The following is a 17,342-nucleotide window of genomic DNA, read 5'->3' as shown; positions in this document are numbered from 1 at the left end:
ACTAATAATCCAGTCTTTGACCTTGAAAAGGCTGAGAAATCTTTCCCAACAGCAACCAGAGTACAGACTGGACACCAACTATTGCCAAAAAATGGGAAGGATGGATCTGGGTCTGTTCCCTGATCTAACTGAGTTCTGCTTTTTTAATGAATTACTCTCTTGCCAGCTGCTACCTGAGGAAAAGTGGCTGCAAATGCCTGAGGTGCCCTTATGGAAGCACCATGCCTCAGTAAATTGGATTTCACACACCATAAAGGTAAGAGCTCACCTGATTATCCAGAAGAGGTTCACATTAGCATTACATCTTGAGACATACATACACATTTATGTTTATGAAACACAAACACAAGTATGATTAATGTGGCTCTGGTTCCTGCAGGGATCCAGCTGTTCTGCCTGAGAAACACCAGCTTCTCCTCACCCTCCTGCTCTGATGTGGGTGAAGATGTGTCCTCCACTGCTGTGCCAGCCCATGGATCCCAGTTCCATGGGGATAATGAGGGGGCTGAGGAGTGCTTCCATCTCTCAGAAGTGGGGAAACAAAGCAGCTCAGCTTATGGGACCTGAACTGATGTAAGCCTGGATTTTTATTTTGTAATCCTTTTTAGTCCTTGTGTTCTTCTGCATGCAAAACTGACGACTAAAGGCAGACCTTGAAATAACATTTTCTTTACATGAAGTGCTCAGGAGATACACAGCCTTAGCATATTCCCAGTGCCTTTATTTAGTTACTCAGCACTTTCACAAAACAACAATTGCTTATTAATCTGGATTTCACCCAAGATGGGCCAGGCACTTTATTACTTTAAAACCTTATTTCATTACCTTAAATGAAACAACTCTGGTTTACATAGTTCATTGTTACTTAGGCATGTTCACATGGTCTCTCTTATGTTAAATCAGTGCTAAATGAAGTGTGTGAAGCAGAGCATTTCCAGAGTATTTTTGCCTGATTCCAATTTATAAATATGTGATTTAAATTAAAGCCTCCCTTTAATTGATTCCTCCAGAGATGATAGAGGAGATAGAAGCACTAACATGTGCTTCTGCTCAGCTGGGCTTGCTCCTTCCAGTTCTTCCTGTCTCTGCTATGGATTTCCCATGTCAAATACCCATCTTTAATGTTGGCACAAAAACAAATCCATGGTTTATCTCAATGTAAACAAGAGAAAAGCTCAGCTAATTGCACTCATGGCTGTTACTGATGCAGAATCGTGGCACTTTCAAACATTTCTGTGCTCAGACAGGATTACTTGCTCAGATTGATTCCTTAGACCGAAGTCAGATCTGTCTTCAGCTCAGTAATGACATTTGCTGTAAGTATGTTAAAAAAGTGTGGAATTACAGGAGATGGATCCAGTGTTGTTGCCTCCTTTCAGCTGGTGGACCTGGGCTGCTTCCAACGGCGAGTTCTTTTGTAAATACGGCTGTTGTTGTTTGGGAGGGTTAATGTTGTGTTGTGGTAGCATTTGTCCCAGCAGAGTCCATCCAACAGGAATCCCTTTGCAAACTATGAAAATAATTTTTATTGAAGTCTTTTTCCTTGTGTTTTGTGTATGATGCAGCAATTAGCTGGCCTGTTGTTTTCCTAGGCTGGTTATTCAGAAGTTTCAGCATTGTCTGTACCCAGAATTTCTCCAAACGCATTTGAAGGATTTTGTTGCCTTTCCTGAGCTGAAAACACAACATTTAGCACGAGGTTTTTGGGAGCCACGAGGTGAGGTTGCTCTGAACTATAATGGGAGCATTTTCATTTGTTTCTCTGCATGAAAACATTTCCAAGGACAGCCTTGCCCTCCAGAAATCCCAGAGCTGCTCCTGCCATCCTCAGCAGAGGAGAGCTCCAGGCAGAGGTGGGACATGGGTTTGCTCTGGTCTGTGCTCAGCACCCTGAGCTCACCAGAGAGGAGGGGCAAGGAGGGGATGGGTGCTCACAGGCTGAATTTGGAGGGTGACAGCAGCTTCTAAGCTTGCTCTGCCATTCCCACTTGTCACTAAGCTGTGCTGCTGGGAACTGAGAGCCATTTCCACTGCAGGGACATTTCTGGGTGGATGATGTGTGGGGTGAGGAGTGAGTACTGAATGAGGCACAGCTGACACTGTGATTGCTGGTAAAGAGTGTGAGGCACCTCAGGTATTCCATTTGTGTGTAAAAACACCTGCCAGGGAAATGATGCAGACTTTCCAACCTGCCAGTGGAGCCTAAACTGGGTGCTGGCTTCATGTGATCAGCTCCATCTCCAAATGTGCAACAGGGGAGTTATCTCAGTAAATTTCATCACTTGGGCAGCCCAGAGGAGATGTGTGATCATAGAGCTGCAGGATTTTTGGGGAATTTAACAGTCAGTGTAATGCAGTTCAGATTTGGGGGGGTTATTTAATGGTACAGCAGTGCAGGGTGAAACTGAAGCCTCATTTTTTCTGTTCTGGAAGATGCTTGAGAGGTTTGCTGACTGTGCACCTTGATGAAGAGGTCAGGTCAATCAACCCCCACAGATTTTCTTGTAGCAAGTACAATTGAAAGACCTCCAGTTTTGGTTTTATTCCATGGTATTTAATATTGTTTTTGAACAAGGTGTCTGTGAACAGCAGCACACAAACCACTTGGGTGACTCAAATCAACAGCTTGTTGAGAGTCAACAGCAGGATAAGTTGCAACCACTCCTTGATTAAAGGAGGGAAAACATGATAGCCCTAATGATTCATATCATGGAGGGCAGCTTTTGGGTCAAGTGTGCAAGGAGAAGAAATATTGATGTTGCCTCACTGGCATGGTGTAGTGTTAATAGGGTGTCAGCATTTAGTTTATGCTAAATATTTGGTATATGCCAGATGACAAATGTCAGTGGGAACAGACAGGGGAGGGGACAAGTGGAAAGCTCAGGAGGGTAAGAACCCATCTTCCCCAGGCTGTAGCTGATGCCAGGCATTCAAATCTGCTTTTAACAGATCAAGCAAGGAAGAGTCACAGCTGATTGGTTGGTTATTTAAAATTTTATTTGCCTCTAATTTATTCTCATAAAAACACTCTACTCTATTTGGTTTTAGTATTCAGACAGTACAGACTTCTGATATTACCATGAGTGATATTAGAGAAGCAGCACAAATCAAGCTACCTTAGCATATAACCAAGCACAGGTGGAACTAAGCCCACCCACACTTGTTAAAACTAAATCACCTGCTTTCTTAGGCTTTCTAGTTCAAATGCAATACTCAGTAATGGTTACAGTCACCAAACCATATAAATAAAATCTAACATGGTAAAACAGGAACAGCTGAATGTGCAAGAGTCAAGGTAAAAATATGCAAGTAGGTATTTTGCTAATTAGAGCAATCACCAGTTAACTGCATCTATGTTGTAACTGTCTCTTATGGGTGTGAGGTTTTCCTCTTCATTTCCAGTTAAAGTTCATCACTTTCATACAGTCCAGACTGCTCAGCCAAACGCTGAAACTCCCCTTCTGGTGAGAAAGCTTGTTTCACATCCAGTCCTCTTCCATTGAGTGCCAAGTACTTGCTGAAGGTTGGTCGAACCCGTAACTGCTTTGGGGCTGGAAGTGGCTTATTTGTATGTGCTGGAAGAGAGAGATAAAAACCTCTTTTAGTGCCTTCCAGAGTGCACAGAGACCCATGGCAGGCAACCCCATTGCTTTGGATCTGCAATATAAACCAGCAAGCCCTTGGGAAGAATTTAGCAGACAAACCCATATCTCAGACACCAGAGATTTATATCCACCCTCTTGCTTGTTGGAATTGTAGTCTTTAAAGGAGCAAAAGGACACTCCACAGTGTCCTGTCCTAAACAAAAGAGCTTTTCCTAGGATAGTTACTATCTGTCTGGGAAATAAATCCTCCCAGCAGTCTGAACATCATGAGATTAATCTTGAGGGCCAGCTCTGAGTATAAAATGCACTTTCTGTGGCCCTGGGACCTGGAACTTACTTGCAACCTCTAGCCTGGCGTGGCACGTGGCCACCCCTGCCCCGTTGACAGCAGACACGGTGTACCAGCCAGCATCCTTCTTGGTGGCATTGTGGATCAGCAGGCAAATCCTTCCAGTATTGTCATGGAGCAAGCTGAAAAACCAACGTGTTAATGCCTAAGTGCTTTGAGGGGCAAGGAGAGAAAGCAGAGTTCACATGCTGAGGAGCTGAGAAAGCCCCGGAACAATCCTCGCACGCTGTTCAGACATGAACATTTGTGTTAGAGCCACCAGTGATTCACATTGTGGCATCAGCGTGCAGCCCCACACTGCACATTTCAGCCCTGAATCTGTGCTTCCCCAGGGCCCTCTGCTGCTGCAGGCACTGAGAGGAGCCCTGGGCACAGCCCTGTCCCCCTGTGTCCCCAAAGGCTCTCAGCACATGGCCTGTGTCCCCAAAGCCACCCTCTCAGCACACGGCCTGTGTCCCCAAAGCCACGCTCTCAGCACATGGCGTGTGTCCCCAAAGCCACGCTCTCAGCACATGGCGTGTGTCCCCAAAGCCACGCTCTCAGCACACGGCCTGTGCCCCTGTGTCACCCCCCAGGGCAGATCCAGCCCCCAGCCTGCTGCTTACACACCCAGCCCATTTACACCTGGCTGAGCAAACACTGGCTGCTGTTGGTAACACCCCGCTGGCCAGCTGAGCAGTGGGATACCTTATTCGGTCTGTGTTATATTGTACCATTTCGTTGTTTCTTTTCCAGTAAATCCGAGGGGTTGGGATGGCAGAGATCTGGCATTCCAGCCTGGCTGTGTCTCCTTCAAAAACCTTTTTGCTTTGGGGCTTGAAAATGAAAGTTGGAGGCATGTGATGCTCTTTAGCTGAATTAAAGAGGAGAGATAAGGAGGAGTTACTGGAAGTGTGGAACGCTCATGTCATGCTTGTTTTTTAAGATTTTGGGTTGCTAAATTCAGGAGGACATGTGTTCCTCACTGCATCTCAGCCTGCAGGCAGTTCCCATGAGCTAAAGGGTGTGGTAAACAGTCCACCTTAGAAGGAGAGTCAATTAACATATGTTATCAATCCTGGAAAATTAATAACATCAATTAAATTAAATTCTGGGCATTTCACTATATCTAAATATATATTCTGGATCTCTCACTATATCACTATATCTAAATATCCCAATAGAAGTGTCTTGAAGAAATACTGCATCCTAGATGTAGTTATTGAAATAGTCTTGGAATAGTAAGTTGATTTTAATTGTTTGAGCCTAAATTGATTTTTATTGCTTGATCTTGGATATGTGGAGTGCTACCTCTGCTTCTTATTACTTGAATGTCCCAAACACAGGGAGAAAAGCAGTAGATTGCTGAGATTTCCCAGTGTGTCCAGGGAACTATCAGTGCTCTCAGTCTTACCAATTACTTCCACTTTTACTGTGAAAGATGCTTCTCCTGCACGGTTGACAGCCACACATTCGTATGTCCCTGCATCAGCTGATTTGACTGCTTCAAAAATGAACGAGTGGAACCCCTTTTCTGACACTATCATTTTGTGGAACTGATCCTGGTGAACCATCCTTCCATTCTGGTACCACATCACATCTGGAGTGGGGAGCCCACTGACCTGTGAGGGAGAGGAGAGCAGGGAAGAGTTAAAGATGATAAAATCCCTCCAACACTGCAGGGAGTTTGATGCTGATGGTTGATCAAACTGCAAAGCTGTATAGTGTTTCCTAGTTCTGAATATTAATGTGATATTGCACAGAAAGGCTCAGGGAGTGCTGTGGAAAGATGAGCTTTAGCTACAAGACAGTGGATGCTGTTCCTGCAGCCCCCTGTGGTTCCCTTCCTGTAGGTGGCTTTGATCAGGCCCAAGATGCTGATTTTGGGTTCAGCCCTTCGTTCCCAGAGCTGGCACAGCTGCAGTGCTGGCACCCACAGCTGATAATGGCTGTAAATGAGCTCCAGCTCCTCCACAGCATCCAGAAGTTTGGGCAACCTAGAGGGAGATGGCTAAAGGCCATGTGTAAATCTGGCCAGAGTTTACTGAAGCAAAGAGGTGGGCACTCATTAGGAAACCTGTGAGGGAGGGCAGGGTACTTTCTCCCCCCAGGGTTGGTACAGCTGCCATGAATTTTAGGCCATTCTTGAGTTTTGTTTCTATTTAGGGCATTTCCTTGCTTGTCTGCTCCAGCAAAGGTACAGTGAGTCATGGAAGACTCGCTGAGGGGAGGTGAGTCCTGCACAGACCTTGCTGGATGTGTGTCCACTGAAGCAGAGGAGTCCCTGTGCAAAGCACAAGGTTCCCTGACAAAAAGCCTTTTTCCAGCAGGGCATTAATAGTCATTCTTCCCAAGGAGGTCCAGAGACATTCTGTAGTGGTCTGTATTTACCACTAGTTAGCTTTAATCATAATCTTATGCAGATAATTCCACTTATATTTTCCCAGAGAGAATGCTGACATATTTAGCCATCTCCTGTTTCTTGGTTTCCATAGCCTGGGGAGACCCTGAACCATCTTCCCTTAGTGCTCTGGGTTATGAAAATGCAAAGGCACTGCAGAGACCTCTCTGCATGCCCCACTCCCCAAGAGGGAATGGAATGGGAGGGAGAGGTTGGCAAAGGAATTGGGAGAGGTTGTCAATGGAATTGGAGGGAGAAGTTGGCAGTGGAATTGGGAAAGGTTGGCAATGGAATTGGGAGGGAGGGGTTGGCAGTGGAATTGGGAGAGGTTGGCAATGGAATTTTGGGAGAGGCTGGCAATGGAATTAGGAGGGAGAGGTTGTCAATGGAATTGGGAGGGAGAGAGGTTGGCATTACTTTGAAGTCCAGCCTGCAGAACCGCCCCTCCTCGATCACCACATCTTCAGGCACTTGTGTGAAACGTGGCTGGAAAAACTTCTCCTGGATTGAGTCATGTCCGCGATCGTCGCCTCTAGAGGATGGTCTGCTCCTGAAAATGGGACAGGAACAGTAAATTGTGTAAAAGCTACTGTAGCACAAGTGGTATCAAAGCTCTGATTGCAGCTGGAGTCCCTCAGCTTTAGGAATCTAACAGTTCTGGTTGGTTTTTCAGTTGTAAGTCATGACTTTTGATCAGTCACTTCTCTTGCTCAGGTTGTTCATTTCAGCACACAAGAATAACCTTCATTATGGCCTAATATCCAAAAGACTTGACAAGACAATTTTCATGTTTAATTTTCATTATTTATAATAATTTCATTCAATATTTATATATTTATTATAGAAATATTATATTAATAATTTATATAATTTCATTCAATATTTATATTTCTTTGACTAGAAATTAATCTTCTAGAATACAAAGAGTATTTTTCCAATGTGCATGGGAATTGCATTTCCCAACTCCCAAGGAGTTTTTAAACCTCTAATGCTATGCTTAGAATTCACTGGATTAAGATCATAGGCATCATCACCCATCCAAAAATGGTAGCATTTTAGTCAAAAGGGAGTGAATTTAGTAATTATTACTTTAGGAAGAGTGATAAGTAGTGAGATTAAACCAACATTGTCTAGAAATGTTTGAAATAAGATCTTGAACAAGTTTTTGTTTTACCTGACATGTGTGGTGGGAACCTGCAGCCTGATGTTTTCTGCATTCTGGTGCTTGGGAAGAGAAAGAGGAGAGGTGAGTTCACTTGGAAAGATTTATCTGTAGACTGAATCAGAAGCCTAAGTTCATATCCTGAGTGCTGCTTAAAAACAAAATGAATGTACTTCAGAAGTCCTTGGGACAGGAGGCAGAGGAGCTTGCATGAGGATCTGACACACTCTGTGCTCACCGTGGGCTTTGCCATGGCAGAACTTGTCATTGCGGCCCAGGTGATGGGTGCAGCAGCTTTGTCTGGCACACAAGGTTTTCTGCCAGCCCATAACCTTTGTGAGAGAGGAGCAGCACTCCTGGCAATGTCTGAGCTGAGAGCTGAGTACAGAGTGTCCTTCCCCACAGCAGGAATAGAAGCGGGATTGCTGGCAGGAGCCTCGTATTGTGCCCACTTAAATGTGGTACCAGCAGCCATGGACACATGCTGAGCTGGAAAATACTTTTCTTTCTAGATCACAGCACCAGCTAAGCTCGCTGACAACTCTGAAATCACATGGCTAAATCTGCTAAAGTACCCAGGATTGATTCCTGTTAGGAGCCAGGATGTTTGGAAAACGCGACGGGGTTTGGTGCCAGCGACTCGTTTTAGCAATGGAGTCAGAGAGAGCAAACTCTGCATGGAAATTTCTGGAGTGCTTGCCTTGGGCCATCCCAGGGCTTGGTTCTGTGCTCTGCAGCCCAGCCCTGTGGAACATTTAAGCCTGGGTTTAAACTTGAAGCAGGGAGGCAATTTTAAGTTCGGGGGGGAATATGACATGAATGAGGGTTTTGCTGGGCTCAGTTCATGTGCAGTCCAAGGCAATTGCCTGTATCTGCTCATTTACACGAGTTCTGTACAGTTATTACTTGTCCTGTGAAATTATGCTGTAGTGGTGAAGCTGCTGATGATTCTAATGACCTGTTACATGGACTGAGTTAAGTTCCTGAGGAATCAGTGATTGAAATATTTAAAAATAAGACTGAACAATGGAAGTAAAATGTCCCAAACATAAGCTAATCTCTGCTTCCAATGTTCTTTTTTAAAACAGCATTTCACACATGCTGAAAAGTTGTCAGTCAGCCTGTTTTGACTGAATATTTCATTGTAGTCAGCAAAAGATGAGGCTTCCCCTGCTCTCTGCCATTCATGATTTCTCCTTCTTTCCTGATCTTGCCAGGTGATTGCTGGGGAGAGATAGCTCAAACTGTGCATCCCTCCTTTGCTGTGATGCTAAGTGTCTGTTCCATGCAGGAGTTTTGCTGAGGGCTCTCTGCCAGGTGTGTGCCTGCTCCTGGCTCCCTGCTGCTGGCAGCAGGAGGGGTTTCTGTCCTGCACAGGTACCCAATGCCACACAATGGACATTTCCACTAACCTTGAGCACAGAGGCGCCAAAGAGAGCATCTAACTGGCTTGAATAACCAACAAATGATGCAAATCTCCAACTAAAACTCTTTGGAAAATGCTAGTAGTGATAAATTCTTGTCTATCAGCATGTGGGCTGCTGAAATAACTGCTTTGCATTCTCTTAATGGCTGCAGCCCCCTGCAAGGGCTAAAACCCAACCAATCTCAGCCCAAGGCCACGACCTCTTGAGGCCAATGTCACTTGTTCCCAGCAGTGGCAGGTGTAAATCTTGTTGTCCTGGCCCAGCCTGCACTCAGGCTGCTGGGAGTGGGTACCTGGCTCCCTCGTGGTGCTGCTCCCTGCCTGTCACAGGCACTGGGGGCTGTGCTGTGCAGCTGCTGCTGGAATTCCTCCCTGGAGAGGTCATTCCTACAGATCAGGCACAGCAAGGGAATGGGGCTTGAATTTTCCCTCTGTGAAAACACCAAACCCCTGCCACGGAGAGCTCTGCCTTTGAGAGCCACCCCTCACCTGCACTGGCAGCAAATAAACCCCATCTCTGCCCTCCCAGGTACAGGCAGGCCACAGCAGAACCCCAGGAAACCCTTTCTGCAGAGGCAGTGCCCAGTTACCTGTGCGTTCTGCACGCTGTCTTCACTCTGTGAGTCCAGCACTGAGGCAGCATTCACTGGTCCGAGCAGCCTGCGAGCCATCCTCTCCTCATAGGTCAGTCTCTGGGGGCACAGTGCACAGCAATTGCAGTCACAAGCCCATTCACTGTTTCAGATCAGCTTGTTAAGAGCACATTAATATGCCACAAGTTCACATTAATATGCCACAAGTTCAGGATGTTGTCAATGGAAGCAGGAGCTGACCACGTCTGGCCCAGAGGGTTTGCAGTCTGTGATGCCAACTGAAGTCAGCCTCAATATATACAGCAGTGAAATGCATAAAAGATTAAACTGCCTGTTCATCAAAGCCTCCCTAATGCCATCTGTGGCCTTCCACTCCTCCTCTTTCTCTGCTGGGATTATTTATGGGTGGCTGATGGCATCATCCACAGAAGCCAGAGTAAGTCCCAGGGTACCTTTCTGTCAGGGCTGGGAAAGCTTCCCAAGCCATTCAGCTGTGGAGCTGGAGGCATGATGGATGCTCCCAAAAAAGCCACAGCAGAGGCAGGCACAGCCAGAGGGGAGCACCTGCAAGCACTGGGGAGGCTTCTGCCAGCACATCTGCAGGGTGAAATGCTGGGCAGGAGGCAAGGAACCTTTCAGGCACGGCACTGTCGGTGCCTGCACTCTGGATGTGGCACACAGGGATAAAAATGAGCAGAGCTAAATCCCAGCTCTGTCAGTTGGGTTACTTTAGAGAAGCATGTTAGCACCACAACTCCTGACGCTTTGCTGCCCACAAAGTTTCACTCGGGTTTGGATTTTGACACAAGGGCGAGCTCTGACTGAATTTCTGCTCTGTACAGATACACATGAGTTGGCTGCTGGCTGGGGAAAGCTTTGGGAGCCTTGAGGGACTTTTCTTTAGAAGAGAGCACAAGACCTTCAGCAAAACCTGTGAGAGCTGCCTATCCCTGAGGTCCTTACGTGTGTGTCAAGTGTGGCTGAGATTGGCCAGTTGGCTCAGGCTTGTTGGAGGACAAGGGGAGGAGGACACAGCGGTGATTGCATAAGACTTATTTTTAGCCTGGCTTCTTCCTATGGGAAGAAAAGCTGACTTGCTATGACAAGGTTTCCTACAGCACATAGGACATTCCTGTTTAGGGGCATATTCAGTCAGATTTGACCTATTTGTTTGCCCATTCAATATTTTAAATTACATATATGACACAAAACTGCTCTCACTGATGGTCATGAGAATACTCCTTTCTGCTTCAGGGGAAAGAAGATGGAAACTGAACGCTGAGCTTTTACCAGTCTGCCTGCAGCCAGCAGAAAGGCTCCCACATTAGAAACCTGCCTGCTCTAGCTGCTACTGGTAGCAAATTTTCCCCCTGGATTTTGATTTATTGGTAAGGGGGATTCTGTTGTGAGCCTCTGCAGAATAAATAAGTACTGAGGCTAAGAGGCCTTCTTATAGGAGACAGGCTTTATGATAAAAGCTCATATAATTTCTTTCATTTATTGTTGTTCATATAAAAGAAAAAAATTTACCCCATTTAGTGGTAATCCCTAGAGTGAACTTTCTCATATTCCAATTTTTCTTCAGGTTCTAATAATTTTGAGATGTTTATTAACCCCAGTGCTGAAAACCAGGTTGTAGTCATGTCTAGAGAACTGAGGCATTCTCCATGTATTTTTAATTTTCTGTGGATCAGTCCAACAAGATCCCCAGAAGAGAGTTCAAATGTGTGCCACAGCTCTAAACATGTTCCTTTCTCTTTCACATTGAAAGAATATTCTGGTCATGAATGGCTTTTGCTCTGGTGGGATGTGTCGAGGTTCTGAGTAAAGGGCAGTGCTGCTCCTGCATTTCCTTCTGCTTTTAGCTCAGTTTGGAGGCTCCAGCCCCTCTGCAGCCTGCCTGCCCTCCCAGGAGCTCCTTAATCCCTTACCTGGTTGCCATTCTGCAGGAGGCTGTCCTTGCATCTCAGCTTCTTCTCCAGGTCCTGGATGAGGGCCTCCTTTGTTCCTCGAATTTCTTGGTCTGATGTCTTCTGCATAGAGTTGATGCTGGCTTGTTTGTTATACATGGGCTGTGAGTAACTACTCATACAGGAGGAGAAAACAAAGTTATTCCTGCAGGCCTGATGGATTATTTGCTGCAGCTTCACAGAATGCACAGAAAATGTGAGCCTGCCCCTGAGAACTGGGGCTCAGATGAACCCACAAAGCATGTAGGAGGAGAACAGGCCAAGTTGGGCAATTGAGTATCAAAACCTAAAGGGGAAGAAGCATCATGGTGCAGCCAAATCACTGAGTGTCCTCACAACACAGCATCCCTGCATCCTGCAGTGTCCCTCCCAGTGACCCTGCCATCCACAGCCACGGATACAGCCAGCTCCCAGGGCTGGGTACCACATCTGGTTCTGGAAGACGCCAGGAAAAGAGGGGCAGCCATCAGAACGGGCTGCAAAGGTCTGCTGGAGGTCACAGCACTCTGTGCTGACAGGCCTGACCTGGTCTGTGACCTGCACTGGGGTCTCCTGTGCTGCACTTGTGTTCAGAAATTATTTCAATTCCAAATCCTCTTCCTCCTGAGGCTTGGGAATTGGTTCTGCTGGCTAGACTAGATAGAGTAGGAGGGTTATAATTCCAGAATACTCCCAGCACTGCTTGGGCTTAATAACTTAATGTGAGTTATAAAACTTGAGTGATTTGCCCCAGAGATGAACACACCTCATGTCCCCGTTTGCTCATTAGTAGTGAGATTGGAAAAATAATTCCTCAACTCATTGCATGTTGTATTTAAGAGCAACTTATACAAAAATCCTAGTGAGGCACACAAGCCCTTTGCTATGGAAACAAACAGCCCCACACTACAAACCCAAACCCCAGCAGGGTCCCAAACCCTCCAGAGTCCTGCAGGACTTCAGGAAACTCTCCCCAGATAACCCAGCCCATCTTACCTTTCCCCTTCCCTCAGTGCCGTGATTCAGAAAACAGACAGAAATATTCTGATTTCCTGAATGCAAACTGACACTCAAACCTGGGTTTATATCCAAGTCAGCAGGACCCCCTGCCCCTATCAACTTTCCAATATCTCACTTTGTATGTATTCTACCCTGACTTTCCCCAGGACCTCCAGCTGATATTGGCAGGAATACAAGTTGGTGAGAAGGCAAGGCCCAGCTCCCTTTGAGAGCTCACTGACCTTGGAAGATATTTGGATTGCAGCCCAAAGGCAAAATGATATAATACATATTTAGGAAAGAATTTATTCTTTGCTCTAAAGGGGTGAAATTTTCAAGGGGCTGCCTTTCTTTTGCATGCATGATTAATAAAAGGGGTTTTGTAGGCGAGTTTAGATCCACATCATGATGTGGAACATGAAAATATTGCTGAGACTTACTAGGACTCTCTAAGTTGTGTTGGGGATATCACTGTCTTTCCCTGTTGGAAAGAAATTAATTTGAGATAGGTGCCTGTCTTCTGTTCTAAATAACCTTAAGAAATTTCTGTCAAATCCAACTAAACAACTCAAACCAGCTCCAGCAAACTCAGCCAGCAGCCTGTGCCATGCCCGTGGCGCAGTTTGACTCCCACGCAAGGGCGAGCACTCCTACCCTGACCTGCGCAGCTCTGCCTGGCACAGCGCAGTCAGTGGGAGCTGTGCAGGGCCACAGCTTTGCCAGGGCGTTGTTTTGGGGTGGGCAGCGCTGGGGCAGGCCGGGGGAAGCAGGCAGGGTTAGCAGCTGTGTGTACTTACGGAGCTTCCACGGGAGAAGGAGCCGGGCTGCTGTAGCCGGGCTGCGAGGGGAGCACGGAGCACAGGAAGGCTGCGGGGGATTGGTTAGGCATGGGCAGCAGCCTCTGGCCAGGTGATGAGCTAGCAGGAGACTGTGCAGATGCAGGAGTGATGGGATAGGTGGATTCCTTAGGGGCGCTACAGGAAGGCGAGGAGAGCGTGATTGAAGAGCTCAGCGATGACGAGGAGGAGAATTTCTGCCCGCTGGGGTTACGAGGCTGGATGAGGATGGAGGACTGTTTGATTTCTCTGCTCGGCTCTGTGGAGGCTGCTGCAGGTCCTGGAGGCTGCTGTTGCCCTTGGCACACGTTCTTAGACTGGATAAAGTGTTTTGGACGTTCGTAGTTAAACATGGTTGGTTGGCACATAGAGGAAACGGACGGGAGATTAGGGACACTCATAGGAGAGGTTTCACGGCTGTCCTGGGTTTTAGTTGGTGGTAACTGGCTTTGGATAGGTGGCTGGTAAAAGCTAGGTGACAGGCCACAAAAGTTTTCCTGGCTGGGCTCCTGGATAGAATGGAACCCTTGCCTTGCAGAATAGAGGCTTTCTTGGAGTGGATTTTCCCTTAAGGAAGACAATACAGATAAAATAAATTGTACGTCACAAGCTGAATCACCAAAATGCTCTGTTCTGAGCAGCCACTAGCAATCCAAACACTATGAAGTTAAAGTTCAACTAGATTAAAGCTTGAACTTAAAATAAAGTTATTTAGGATTTATTAGAACTGTACCATGACTGTATGAGCATTTTGGGTCACATAAACAAGCCACACAGTCTGCCTGGCTCAGGTGCAGTGATCACCAGGCTTGTCTTATGTGCCAGAGCCCAGTAAATGCTAAAGGAAACAGCAATTGGTTACCACCTGCCTAAATCTATAGATAAACACAGATACTACTGCTAAGCCAGGTAATTTCCCATGTATCATCTTAACTAAAGATCCCTGGATCCTGCTGCTTTGTGCCCTGTCAAAATGCTAAATATACTATTTCCCAGAACCAGCTATCTCTGCCAAGAAATTCCTTGTACCATAGGGAAGCACAAAAGTTTCACTTTCAAGTCTAAAACGAAACTTTTGAAACCAAATCTGATTTCTTCTCTAATGGGTTTTGAATTCAGAGTTTCTAATATCCAGCTGAGATTTGGGATTAGAATGCCAAGGACTTTGTGTCTCTGAGGTGATTTCCTGATATTTGCTATTAAGGCTGCTAATTGCCAGAAGGACATGAGCTGCAAGATAAGGTAGGGCAAGCTGAGCTGCTCAGAGTCTTGATTTATTTTGCAGGTAGGTGTTTGATATCTAAAAACCCAGGCTTTCCATCAACTCAAAACCTGGGAGAGTTTCATTTCGCAAGCTTTTTAAAATGGACAAATTACTTCAGCTCCAGGATAAAAAAAATAATCCCCCAAAATAAGCATAAAGCCACTAATAAAAAAAAAAAAAAAAAAAGAAGAAGAAGAAAAAAAAGAAAAAAAAGGAATATAAATCCCCACAGTTACATGTGCTGGAAAAAATTGTAATCTTGCCCCACTGAGATCAGCTGTTTCACTGCTATATATACACCCAGTGTATTGTATTCCTCTCGTTGGAGAGCCCAGAGAAGGGCTCCACGAGGTCATAAATTCCCATGGGGGGAGATAAGTGGAGACGTTGCTCGACATTAAGGACTCAAGGCTTTCATTTCCTGCAGGTAATCATCAATATTAGTTGTGAATTAGCTGTAAGTAAACAGAGGCCTTATAGTAAAAATTCCCTAACTTTTCCCGTGTCATACTCTTGGAATTTGAAGCTGGCTCAAACTTCTGGAGCATGTCCACACTATGTCCCCATTCACTAGTGCAGAAAACTCGTTCAGTCTTGTCTTTAACCCGTTTTTATATCACTACGAGTGCACGGATTTGTGCGTTCCCTGTACCACAGGCGGTGGACAGCAACCAGCGTTTGCTCTGTTTTTTTTTTAGAACGCTGCCCTTAACCAAGCTCTGGTGTGCAGCGTCACTTCTCACAGCAAGGGATAAGCCATGTTTTCCTCAAATCGTTCCACCTTGATTTGGGAGGGAAAAAAATAAATCCGAAGAGATATTCGACCTTACAAGGTAAAACCAGTAAGTAATAACAGGGACAGTTTTCCTGCTGAAAATCAAACCCGTGTTTTGGCTGTGTTGCTGCCCACGTTCCCGGTGACTCCGCCGCACCGTCCAGGTGCGGTTCCACCTTAGCGCTCCCAGCAGTCCCTCTCGCCACCTCCCTGGCCAGCCTCCGAGTGGAAAGTGACGTGGAGAAAAGCCCAACGAGCGCCTTACCTACCGCCTAGGAGCTGCCACCTGGGCCGAGGCCGGTATTTTGGGAAGGACGGTCATTCACTGTCATAGCCGCCCTCTGCGCGGCGGGACGAGCCCGGAGGCTTTAATGTGCTGCCAGCGGTGACACCGCGGGCCCGGCCTGTCCCCGGCCCCCGCCAATGTCACAATAAGAGTCTCCTTACACCGCCGGGGACCGGGCAAGGACCGGGGCTTGGGCAGGTGCCCGCGGGCAGCGGATCCGCGGCGGCGGCGCTGGCACTGCCCGGCTCCGAGCCCCGGCTGCTGCTGCTGCTCTGGACCGGCTCTGTCCCGGCTCTGACCCTGCTCCGCCCCGGTTCTGTCCCTACTCTGTCTCCGTTCCATCCTGGCCAGCCTGGCTCTGTCCCAGCTCTGTCCCTGCTCTGTCCCGGCTCTGTCTGCCCTGTCCTGGCTATGTCCCGTCTCTGTCCCGACTCTGTCCCTGCTCTATCCCGGTTTTGTCCCGGCTCTGCTCCGGCCAGCCCGGCTCTGTCTGCTCTGTCCCTGCTCTATCCCTGCTCTATCCCTGCTCTGTCCCGGCTCTATCCCAGCCCTGTCCCTGCTGTGTCCCGGCTCTATCCCTGCTCTATCCCGGCTCTATCCCAGCCCTGTCCCTGCTCTGTCCCGGCCCCGAGGGGCAGCGGTCGCTGCTCAGCGCTGCCGGGAGCGTCCCTGGCTCAGCAGAAGGCACAGAACCGCAGAAATGGGCAGCTTTAGAACAGAAAAGCAGCTGTTCTGCCCATTGCACCGCCAGGGAGCAGCAGCAAGGACTGCCACAATACGCTCGAAAGTCCCGAAATCCCACTCTGTCATCCCAAGGAAATTCTTGCCCAGAGAAGCTGTGACTGAACCACCGCTGGTGTTCAAGGCCAGGTTGGATGGGGTCCTGAACAGCCCGGTCTAGGGAAATGTGTTCCTGCCCATGGCAGAAAAAAGGTCATCTCTAAGGTCCTTTCCAGCCCAAACCATTCTGTGGCTCTAAATTCCTCGTTTAATTCATTTACTAATTTGTAGCTAATTACCTCTGTAGTGCTAAAGCTCTGGTACCGATTTTAAGGCTGTGCACACAGCACACACCCTAGAGCCAGGTTCAAACGTGGATTAAATCCCCGCAGCCGCGGAGCCGAGCGAGCCCTCCCTCCCTCCGTGCCCAGGGCAGCTCCGCCAGCCCCGGGGCCACCCAAACCCCGCTCACACCCGGTCAGGAGCGGCGGCACCGCTCGTGGATGTGTCCGAACAGCCATAAACTGAGTAACACAACCAGCCTTGTGGGAAGAATACGATAAAAATACGGAAATATAAATATTTTGCTATTTGTGTTTGTTATTACACCTATTTTGCATCTATTTTGTTATTACATCTATTTAATATTTTGCTGTTTGTGTTTGTTATGACATCTATTACATCTGCACTTTTTCATCTGTTTAAATGGATGAAAAAAATGCAGCTGTGGGGTTTCCACCAGAACAGCAGCAGGTCCTGCTGGCAGGTTAGGTGATTCGTATCCCTTTCATTACCAGCTTCAATGCCTAATTACATCTGAAACTGACATTATAGCGTTTTAAATATCTTAATTATACTTCGGCATAAGTATATGCCAAATATACTTTTGGCATATAAATTTATTGCCTATTGTTTAAAACCACCCCAAGCCCGAAAGTTCCGCTGCGTGCGGGCTCTCAGCTGCTCCCATCTCCTTCTCTTGGGTCTGTCAGCACAGA

General features: G+C 47.0%; 2 protein-coding genes across 6 annotated transcripts in view; one reads left to right on the top strand and one right to left on the bottom strand.

Moving 5' to 3' along the window:
• Positions 1 to 2,975: 2,975 nt before the first annotated feature.
• Positions 2,976 to 15,757, bottom strand: MYOT (myotilin). Of its 5 annotated transcripts, none has more exons than XM_063168736.1 (10): positions 15,604 to 15,757; positions 13,261 to 13,866; positions 11,447 to 11,597; positions 9,513 to 9,614; positions 7,509 to 7,558; positions 6,752 to 6,884; positions 5,348 to 5,555; positions 4,642 to 4,807; positions 3,943 to 4,076; positions 2,976 to 3,575 (listed from the first exon to the last, which is right to left on the bottom strand). In XM_063168736.1, the coding sequence occupies exons 2-10, from the start codon at positions 13,698 to 13,700 to the stop codon at positions 3,403 to 3,405; spliced, it is 1,557 nt and encodes a 518-aa protein (XP_063024806.1). In that variant the 5' UTR covers positions 13,701 to 13,866; positions 15,604 to 15,757; the 3' UTR covers positions 2,976 to 3,402. The 5 variants fall into 5 exon arrangements, with proteins under 5 accessions (XP_063024806.1, XP_063024805.1, XP_063024809.1 ...); XM_063168735.1 differs by having other exon boundaries at positions 15,608 to 15,753; XM_063168739.1 differs by lacking the exon at positions 13,261 to 13,866 and having other exon boundaries at positions 15,604 to 15,756.
• KLHL3 (kelch like family member 3) overlaps positions 15,271 to 17,342 on the top strand; it is a 115,001-nt gene continuing 112,929 nt past the window's right edge. Inside the window, exon 1 of the mRNA XM_063168727.1 lies at positions 15,271 to 15,396. The gene's annotated coding sequence lies outside the window, so the exon portion shown is untranslated. The remainder of the gene's footprint in view (positions 15,397 to 17,342) is intronic.

This window comes from Melospiza melodia, chromosome 14 (genome assembly GCF_035770615.1).
Source record: "Melospiza melodia melodia isolate bMelMel2 chromosome 14, bMelMel2.pri, whole genome shotgun sequence".
In the NCBI taxonomy this organism is placed as follows: domain Eukaryota; kingdom Metazoa; phylum Chordata; class Aves; order Passeriformes; family Passerellidae; genus Melospiza; species Melospiza melodia.
This window is presented reverse-complemented; position numbering and strand designations above follow the sequence as displayed.